Here is a 10,815-nt window from a genome sequence, read left to right on the forward strand (position 1 = left end):
TGAAAAACATGATAAATAAAGAATAAACTCATAATAGTATGTATATACAAATATGTCTAAATAATGAGTCTAACTAAAAGGCAAAGTTCTATACAAAGTCAAAATAAATAATAAAAAGCACAGGAATAAGCTACGGCGCCGGAGGACGTATACCCATCATCTCATAAAACTCCACCGTACGAGGAGTAACCTCTCCACCAGCTCCAGCTCCAGCACCAGCCCCAGTTTCCTCGGGAGGAGAAAAACTCAGTACAGGACCTGTCCACCCAAGATCAACCTGAGGCTGAGGTTGCGGAGGCTGCTGCGATGACAAGCCGACCTCGTACATCCCACCACCTCTAAGAGCCGAGGTAGCCTCTCCCTGGCCTACTGGCGCAGCATGTGCACCCTCATATGAAGAGCGTGAGCCCTCTACTGCCTTAGGACGAGTAGCCTCAGAACGACCGCCCCAACCTCCCGAAGCAGTGCGGCGACGTCTCGAGCTAGACCTCGCCAGATCCCTCCGCACCTCAGATCTCGTGCGGGTACGAGAAGGAATGGGCTGACCCTGCAAAAGAAACTAAGATCAGAAACAGGCAAAATAGAAGCGGTAATACAAAAACATAAGAAGGAAAGATACCTCTTGAACAGCGTCGTCTCGACGACAGGTAGCCACGTTCCTCATCCGGACGAGCTGGCTACGGAAAGCATCTATGCATCGTGCCATCGTCGAAACCACCTCGCGTGAGAACTGTCAAGGAAATAAATCAATAAATGTGCATAACATATATGGACAAAAAGTTGCAAATAAACAAGCTTACCCGAGTCTGATGACGAGGAATCGACCGCTCCACAAAGCGCTCGCCCTCAGAAGCCGGAGGTATCATCTCCTCAATCGGCCCATATGTCCCCTGATAATGGATAGACATACGGGGTGGCACGAACTCAGCAGGATCATCCTGACAAGGCAAAACAAAATCAGTGAAGCATCACTTAGGGGCTACTTAACGAAAGATAAAAGCTTAAAATCATACCGCCACATCCTCAGCAGGTACAGGAACTGGAGCTAACAACGGCAGTAGCTCCTCCCCATAGCACCGCCCAAGGATCGTGTAAGATCGTCAAGGGGTACCAGCTCCCTCTGACATGCTCACCAACCTCGTGGCGTTAAACATGTGACGTGGTGGAGGAACAGGAACGACAAAGGTGTCGGAGGAATGCTGAATAGCAACCCTCTCTCCAAGATACGCAGCCGCTCCACAGGTCCCTAAGAAATAGTGACGCTCCGCAGAATACTGCGCGGCTAACCCAGGGACTGCCAGGTCGACCCACGGTCGGTACATCACCTCAGGCTTCTGCAAAGAGCGTCAATCAGGCAGAATCCAGCCAAGCAATCACAAAATGTCAAATAAGAAAAGAATCATACCGAGATGATCCAATCTCGAACATAGGAAGTGGACATCCCCACACGGCGGTTGCCCTAGGAAGCGCTAATTGGAAGCCTGCGCGGCGACGGTCTCGCCGGCGCAGCTGAGGGGAAGTACTCGTAGAACCAGATCTACAAAAAGGCAAATTATTGGCAAATGCTAAAATGTAGAGCTAAACTTTATAGGGAATAACGTATACCTCTACGACCCTCCAAAAGCCGGATAGAGCAACATTCACCCCAAAGGACCGATGTCGACACGAGTCTCGCAGCACTCGGATGAAGTCAGCATAGGCCAAGCTGGCCCAGTCGTAAGTCCCGATCCGGTGTAGATCGCGGACGGCAAGAAGGTAGTAAAGCAGCGCCCTACTACCCTTGTCAGGGGAGAACGTCCCTGACAGCAAGATAAGTGCAAAGATGCGCACCCGCTGCTCTCGGGTAGTCGCACCATCGTCTAAAGCCGCTTCTAGAGTCGAGCGGCGAATCCCCCTAGCACTGAACTGAGTCGACTCTACCTCAGCTCAAGCCCAAATAACAATCGGACCCAACAGCTCCTCGACCTTAGGAGAAAAGACGTCGATCGCGCTGTCGAACGGTAGCGCTACAGAGCTAAACTCCAGTCCCGTAATGAGACTGAAGTCGGTAGGAGTGACCATCATCTCACCCAAGGGGAAGTGGAAAGTGTTGGTGGTGTCCCAAAAGAACTCCACCAGAGCACGAACTACATGGTGACCCCCGCTAGAGGCAACCATGGCCTCGGAGGTCTCGAACAGTGCAGTAAGCCCGCAAGACTCCCATGGAGGTCTCGTCTGATCGTCTCTGGCGATGTACATCTTGTACAGATCGCCCAAGCCGTCACAACCAGAACCATGACAGCGTGTCCTCCCAACTGTGACACCCCGTCTCACCCTCTCAGAGATATGGTGGACGGGAGAAAAGTACAAGGTCTGCTCATCCCACTCAGGGAGTCGACCAAGAAAAGTGGACGGTTCAGCATCGTCCTCTATAGGCTCGTGCTCCCGTCGAACGTCTCGGGACCGTGAACCAGAACCTCGTTGTCTAGCCATGCTACATTGTGCAGAATTATCATAAATTATGGTTCTATAGTATCTAAGTTTCGCCTAGCCGCATGATACTATGTTCGCGCAAAAAACAGAGTACGTAGTACTAAAACAGAGCACAAATTCAAATTGAGCATGCACGACATTTTTCAAGCAATCAAACAATTTCTTGCAATACTATAGTAATCATTGTGAAAAATTGAACAAGAATTGCTAGCAAAAACATCAAGAACGAGCCACATTGTTTTCCCGACCTTAAGAGGTCCAACAATGGTGATTTGTTCATTTCTTCACCAAATTGAGTCAAACAAGTCTCAAATTACTCCCAAGGCAATATATAAACATAATCAAGCAATTTCATGACATGAAATTTGATAAACAAAGAGGATTAAGAAATTCTAAATTCGAATTTTCTAGAAATTCGAGAACAAATACATGCAAAATTCATTAAAACCGGTGTGAGTTTGAAGGAAACTTACATAGATCGGGAAAATGGATGGAATAAGCTTTGATTTTCAACAAATTTGAGCGAATTTGGTTGAGAAACGAGCAAGAACGAATCAAATGGAGTTATGAGAATTCTCGAAGCCGAAACACGAACAACAGCAGCAGAAATGAGGAAGAGAAGGGTATTTAAGGAAAACCCGACTCTAGCGCCAAGCGTCAGACCTTGGCGTCAGTCGATAAGATTAGTGCCTGGCGCTAGCTCCAGCGTCTGGCACTACAGCCGGATAAGTGGCGCTGATGTTATTTCAGCGGCGCCAGAACGTCCAGCCACTCATTACGGTTATTCCAACTTTTTGCAATATGTTTCGGGTTCCTTGGTACGCCAGTTAGCCCCTCTAAGCAATTTGACGATATTTTTAAGTAATCGGCTTGATTACATAAAGTGATCGACCTGATGAAAGACCGTCTCACTTAGCTTAAAGCGCCTAAGCATTGGCTCATCGCAAAAGGCACCAACATACTGGTTCATAATTCAGCAAAAGGCACCGACATACAGGTTCACAAGCAGCAGAAGCGCCGACGTAGAGGCATAGCGGAAGCAAAGTTCAAGAGACCTTTTAAAAGATCGACAAGCGGAGGCCTTCGATAATTTCCTTTGGAATATTGTCACAACAAATGAGGATAGCTTCAAGCGAGGATATCTTCGGCAGCATTCCCTAGCTTGCGGAGAGTTGTCACAAACAACTGAAGGTGATTTCAAGCGAAGTTGTCTTCGATCGTGTTCCCTAAGATGTGGAAGATGGTCACAAAGCAGAAGAGGATCGTTTCAAGCAAAGCAATCTTCGATAGTATTCCCTGGCTTGCGGAAGATTATCATGGCGGAATTGGAGGCAGTTACAAGTGTAGCGGTCTTCAAGCGGGATGGCATTCTCTAGCTTGCAGGAGGTCATCAAAACAGTGTATGGAGCTTATAGTGTAGACACCCATTTGTGTCTCCCAAAAACCAAACCCGGTGATGAGTGCCTTTCACGTCGAATCATAATCGAATGAAGTGAAAGTGTGGAAAGTTTAGTGTTGCGGATAGTTTTAATTTATTTTCTCTTCTCTCTATTTTTGAAAACCTATTTTAAGAAAACAGCTAATCCAGTTAGGTTAATCCATGATATGGGTCCAATGGTAGTGTAGTTGGATAGGGCTTGAAAAGATCTTTCCAACGATATATTATAAGCCCAATTTCGATGAATATTGAGGAAGTTACGGCCAATTTACTGAACTGGGCCCAGTTTGAGCCTTATATGCGGCCCAATGATCTAGAGGAGGTCCTAATATAGATTTATCATTCCTAATGCAATTAGGAATGGTTTTAGTCTTCTAGATTCTTTTAGAAGGTTCTTTTCATTCCTAATTCAATTAGCATTGATAAATTGACTTTTGTTGACTTTTAGAGTTTTAATCAGAATAAAAGAATGTTTTTGAGGAAAATACGATTTTATCCTCCTGTACGGCAATTTCTATCTGATTTTTAGAAAACGCGTCAATTTCTTAGTTAGCGCCAAACGCCAGCATTAGCACCTGACGCTAAGCTTGGCACCTGGCGCTAGCGTTAGCGCTTGGCGCTAATGTCAGCGTCTGGCGCTAACATCCGTTTTACGCGTCAGAACTTTGTTTTGATTTTTTATCTTTTTGGTTGATTTTCTTTATAAATAGCTTCCTAAAAACTCCGTTTTGATTGACCAATTCTCTCTATTTATTCACCAACTCTCATCAAGATTTTCTTGATTACTCTTTCTTTTTTCTAAACTAGCCTTCTCTCAAATACAAAATTCCGCATTCGCAAGACTTAGAAACACCTAGTCATATTCAAAGTTGCCTTCGCCCTAGACGTGAAAGGTTTAATTTCTGAGGGTTTGGTCCCAAATCTCTCTTTCAATTATTTAATTTAATTGTTGTTTGTTTTATTATTTTCCTTGAAGTTACTAACATGTGTATTTTGTTATTAGAAAGAGGTATGAGGCATCCAAGTAAGTGCTTTAATGGTTTTTATTGTTATTATGTAGAAATCATGCTTAGGTTATTATTTAAATTCCTAGTATCATGTCTAGGGTAACTTTAATACTAAGTATGATTAAAAGTATGATGCTTCCTATTTTCTTTCTAATATTTATGATTGTTAGTATCATGTTAGAGTTAAAGCTTTGATCTTTATTGTTTAGTGACATGCTAGGGTTTGTTATTAATCTTGTTAGGATCATGCCTAGGATCTTGCTATTATGCTTTAACATGTTATTTTAATTATGGTTATTTTGATTATAATTTTTTATGATTATTATTATTATTTATTATGTTGCTTGATTTTTATTGTTATTGCTTGATCACGCCTTTTATGCATGTTTAAAGGGAATTTGTACTTGTAACCACGCTTAATAAGATAAATAATAATCTTGTTTAGGGTTAATTTGATTATAATTCAAATGATCGCCAATAATAGATTTATTTGTGCATTAATATTCAACCAACATAGATAAACAGGTTTAGGGTTAATCCTATTAATTGCATGTTAGTCAGAAAGCGCACATGAATACGATCAGAATAAAGTAGAGGCCTATTATTGGGGCAGGTTCAATCTCTTTTAGGTTGGATTTGTACCTTCATCCCCGAACTACCAGTCATGGTTCAAGACCTATTGGAGTTGACGATCTCTTGGATCGTTAAGGGGTGTAACCTTCACCTCGTGAACGGTTTACAAGTTCCTAAAAAACTTGTTGGCGACTCTTTTGCTTTATCTTCTTTCCCTTTGGACGCCACCGTACTTTAGTGTATGACCACAGTGGGGTTCAAGCTAGGGATACCGCTTGAAATATTCCCCACACCTACTATAGTCACAATAAAAAAATAAGTGATCTATAGTCACATAGAGGGAAACTAGAGTCAGTCATCACCCCAATCTTACAGAGATGAGATTTAACCCTAATTCTTCTCCACATGATCATCCATCAAATGAATTTATGCTTGGGAATGTTCAATCTATTCCAAACCCAATCATTACACTCAACTTTATCATATTGAATATTCAACCAACTATAACCACTAGTTATAGTGTATCCCTTAGGATTGCTGCTCCATTTACAACCAGAATAGTCTGCTTTCATCTTATCCTTGACCCACCATAGCTGCTTCCAGTTCCAGCTTGTGTTCTGAGCACACTGGAACCTTTTCCAAGTCTTATTCTTCAAATACATCTCATTCACCCATCTCGGCCATAAACTATCTTTCTTTTGAGCAATGTTCCAAATTTGCTTCCCAATAGCAGCAATATTCCAAGTATAACAATTTTGCACCCCAAACCACCTTGGATCTTGCTTCTGCAAACAATGTCACCATGCAATAGGAGGAGCCTTAGTGTAAACAGGCTTGCCTTCCCAAAGAAATTTTCTACAAACAGCAGAAACACCATCCAACATAGCTTTAGGGATAATAAATATAGTAGCCCAATACAAGTGCAAAGACATGAGAACAAAATTGACAAGTTGAGTCCTCCCAGCATAAGACAGAGTTCTACAACCCCAACTTCTGATTCTTGAAGTGATCTTGTCAATCAAACATTGACAATCATCCTTAGAGAGCTTCTTGGAGTTGACATTAACCCCAAGGTACCTAAAAGGCAGCTTCCCATCACAAAAACCAGAATTTTCCAAAATTTTGTCTTTCTCATCTTTACTGATATTACAACAGTACAAATTTGACTTGCCCTCATTAGAAGTTAACCCAGAGGTAGCAGCAAAAGTAGCAAGAGCCCCAAGCAACAAATGAGTAGACCTGTAATCACCCCTACTGAACATGACAAGATCATCAGCAAAGACTAGATGGTTAAGCTTCAATCTCTGACATCTAGAGTGAAATCTGAATTGAGGATCTTCACCCACCTTCCTTAGAATTCTTGACAAATACTCCATACAGATTACAAACAAAAGGGGGAACATAGGATCTCCCTGCCTTAAGCCTCTCTTCCCTTGAAAAAAAAAACCTTCAGCTTTACCATTAATAGCAAGAGAAAAAGAAGGAGTCCTCACACACACCACAATCAAAGCAATAAATTTCTCAGGGAAATTAAGAGCTTTCAACATTTCTTCAAGGAAATCCCATTTGACTAAATCATATGCTTTCCTAATATCAGTCTTTAGTATGCAGCCACTAGGAGCAGATTTTCTCCCATATCTAGCCACAATATCTTGAATAATACTGATATTCTGGATTATTTGTCTTCCTTCAACAAACCCTGTCTGATTCTGAGCAACAATATCAGGCAGAACCAACTTCAATATGCTACAGATCATTTTGGTAATGCACTTGTAAAGCACATTGCAACAAGCAATGGGCCTGAACTCAATAACTGACTCAGATTGCTCCACTTTAGGAACCAAAGTGATGATGGTACAATTCAACTCCTTAAGCATTTTACCAGTTTCAAAGAACTATAAAACAACTTTAGTCACCTGCTCACCAATAATATGCCAAGAAGCCTTAAAAAAGGTGCTATTAAAGCCATCAGGATCTGGAGCCTTAGCTCTAGGAATAGAATAGATAGCTTTCTTAACATCATTCCTAGAAAAAGGGCTAATCAACATCTGAGCCTGAACCTCACTTAACACATACCCCTCTTTTACAACCTGATCACTAATATGAATTCTCTCTCCAGGATCACTTCCAAGAAGATCTTTATAATAATCAATAAATGCTTCATTTACAGAACCTGGATTATCACACCAATTCCCACCAATACTCTTAACTACAACAACCCTTTTCCTATATCTTCTCATCTTTATACTTCTATGGAAAAATTTTGTATTCTAATCACCAACTTGAAGCCAAGTAATCTTAGCTTTCTGAGACAACCAAGAAAAATACTGACTTCTAATTGCAGCAAACTCAGTCAAAATCTCCAACTCAGCATTTTTAAGACTGTTATCATCCTGATTATTCTGGATTTCCTTTAGAATATCCATTAATTGACCTTTGACATCAGTAAACTTCACTTCTATGTCAGAGAAATCACATCTATGAAGCTTTTTCAACTCAGTCTTCAAAGCTTTCAACCTTTTCACAACCTGGAACATCTTGACTCCATAAACATCCAGATCCCAAGCTTCCTTTACAATTTCCTGATATTTAGGGTGAGACACCCACTTATCTAGAAACTTAAAAGAATAATTTCCTCCAGCACTCACCTTCTCCAAATTAATCACCGCACGCAGGACAATGATCAAAATACAATTTAGGATGATAATAATGCACCATAGCATCAGGACAAACAGCCACCCACCTCTCATTAATCAAGGTTCTGTCAATCTTGGAATACACTATATTGTCCCCTTCTTGCTTGTTATTCCAAGTGTACTTGCTGCCAATACACTTCATATCTTGAAGCTCACAAAACTGCACACACTCTCTAAAACTAGCAATCTCATTATAAGAAATAGGTCTTCCCAACCTATCCTCATAATTCAAAGGAGCATTAAAATCCCCAGAAACAATCCAAGGATTCTTCATATTCCTCCCAATCTCCTTCACACAACCCCAAAGATGCTCTCTCTCAGCACCATCATTCATACCATACACCACTGTGAGAAAAAACTCACAAGAAATAGCCACATTCTTCACCTTTAAATGAATGAACTTAGCATGAATCTATAACACTTGAACTTGAAAAAAATCAGGAAGCCAAGCAACAAGAATTTTGCCCCCTTTCACTACAGAGAAATTAGTTGTAATTCCCCATCCTTGAAACATATTCTTATGTATCATAGGAAAATTATTATTTTTTATTTTTGTTTCCAGAACACAACACAAACCTACTTTCTGAGACAAAAGGAACTGTTTAACCTCCTTTTGTTTTGAGAGGCCATTAATACCCCTCACATTATCACATTCAAGCCCTAGAGTGGGGGCGCCACACTCATCATTCATATCACCTCCACCCTCATCCTCCACACCCAACAGTCTCTCAAAAGAATTTCTCACCTTAATAGCAGGACTAACACTCTTATTTCTAGTGCTAGACTTCTTTCTTTGAGTAATAAACCCTTGATTCTTATTAGTATGTTCATTAACTCCAGCAACAGGACCTAGATCAGCAACCTTCTCAGTAGGCTTATGACTTTGCACAACTTTAGGTCTCCATACCATCTTAGTCAGCTTACATTCATTAGCCACATCCCCCATTTGCAAACATGAACTACACTTCTTTGGTTTCCATTCAAAAACAACTTTCTGTTGAACCAAAGACCCATTCTCAGCTAAGAACTCAATCATATCCAAAAACTCACCATCTAGATCCACCTCAATCAAATATCTAGCAAACTTAATCCTCTCTTTCTTTTGAGTAGCATAATCTGGTTTGATTGGAGTCCCAACAAGACCCACAATCTTTTCCAAGCAATTCTTACCCCAAAATTTCAAAGGGAGTTCAAGTAATTGAATCTAAACAGGGAATGGTGAACTCATTACTATCAATCTCCATACCATCAACCCATTGTTTTAAGAAAACAGGGCAATAATCAAACATTAAGTAAGCAGAATTCAGAGCTTTTTTTCTTAGAGTCAAAATTCAAGAATCTAATTAGAAAACCCCCTTTCTTAATCGGAATCACCTTATCAATGTTCTTCGCACCCCAAATACGATGACAAAACCCGGTAAAAGAATTCAGAAATGGGTTTCCCCCAATTACAAAAGCCACAATACCCATATTCCAATATGCAATTTCTTTCGAAACATCATCAATTGATAGTTGTAGTAAGTTCTTAGAAGAAGAAGAAATAGGTACCTGAGATAAAGATACTCTGATTTGCACTTCTCCAATTCGCACTGTTTTATCAACCCTCTCATTCAAATGAATTGTATTCATCCATTCAAACAATCGAGACTTCATTCTTGACCCTTGAATCAATTCATGCATCGATTGTTCAGGTGAGAGAAGCAAATCATCAAGCTTATCCAAATCCCCAAAGTTGATCGAAGAATCACCATCGCCAGTTATGGGTCTATTCTTCGATTGAGCTTGCCGTGAAAATCCATCACTATTTTCACCATCATCCAATGACTGCTGCATGTTTCCCTCCCCTCCGATCGAATCCTTCTTCGCCTTCTTTCTCGACATGGCAGAGGAATATCGAGCTTAGAAAGAGAAAGTCTCAGCTTAGAGAGAGAAAGTCTTATGTGAGACACTTACATGAGTTATTTTAATAGGATACACTTCAATAGAAGGAGAAAAGATCACTAACGCAAATAAAACAGACGTTTGCATTGGACTGTCCTTAAAATCTAATATGAACCCATAAATAAATCCTTCCATCCTTGAAATCACAAATTAAATCCCCACTTGAAACCCGGGAGAAGATAATCTTGAGCAACGACCTTATTAATAACCTCAAGCACGAAGAAAAAGCTACTTGTACTAAACTTAGGGTATGTTCACTTTAACTTAATTTTAGTTCAGTTCAATTCATGTCATCTCCAAGCAGTTGAGTTCAGTTCAGTTCACTTCACTTCAATTCCTAATTTCCTTCTTTTATAAAATATTCAGTTCAGCTCTAATCAGTTCAGTTCAGCCCATTTCAGTTCATCTCAATTCAGTAAATGTGAACAGACTCTTAGTAACATAAGAAACTTTTTTCTTTGATAATTAATTATAATACTTTTTTTTAAGTAGCATAAGAACCTTATTAATTAGAATACTTAATTTTAGGAAAAATTGATTCTAATAATTCCACCTTTGGCCGATTCGTTGTTAATAATCCCACCTTTAGATTATTATTTAATAATCTCACCTTTATAGGGGGATCTTCTTCTATTGGTCCCTTGTGACCACACCATTTTTTTTTCTTATTTGAATGACACGTGTCACT

At 40.4% G+C, this 10,815-nt stretch overlaps 1 protein-coding gene across 1 annotated transcript; it reads right to left on the bottom strand.

Annotated features, from left to right (window-relative positions):
- LOC145556052 (uncharacterized) lies at nt 1-10,196 on the bottom strand. The gene is made up of 4 exons (XM_081617757.1): nt 9,735-10,196; nt 801-938; nt 620-730; nt 1-547 (listed from the first exon to the last, which is right to left on the bottom strand). Exons 1-4 carry the CDS (start codon nt 10,065-10,067, stop codon nt 131-133), a joined length of 999 nt encoding a protein of 332 aa, XP_081473883.1. The 5' UTR covers nt 10,068-10,196; the 3' UTR covers nt 1-130.
- Nucleotides 10,197-10,815: the final 619 nt, after the last annotated feature.

The sequence above is a fragment of the Chenopodium album genome, chromosome 1, assembly GCF_948465745.1.
Source record: "Chenopodium album chromosome 1, dcCheAlbu1.1, whole genome shotgun sequence".
Lineage (NCBI taxonomy): Eukaryota > Viridiplantae > Streptophyta > Magnoliopsida > Caryophyllales > Amaranthaceae > Chenopodium > Chenopodium album.

What these genes read in the sequence shown, in the direction of transcription:
- LOC145556052 (XM_081617757.1), bottom strand. Translation starts at nt 10,067, where the DNA reads ATGTCGAGAAAGAAGGCGAAGAAGGATTCGATCGGAGGGGAGGGAAAC. An exon ending in TCAGAGTATCTTTATCTCAG is followed by an intron (nt 939 to 9,734) that starts GTACCTATTTCT and finishes TTGCCTTGTCAG; the next exon opens with GATGATCCTGCTGAGTTCGT. An exon ending in GAGACGACGCTGTTCAAGAG is followed by an intron (nt 548 to 619) that starts GTATCTTTCCTT and finishes TTTCTTTTGCAG; the next exon opens with GGTCAGCCCATTCCTTCTCG.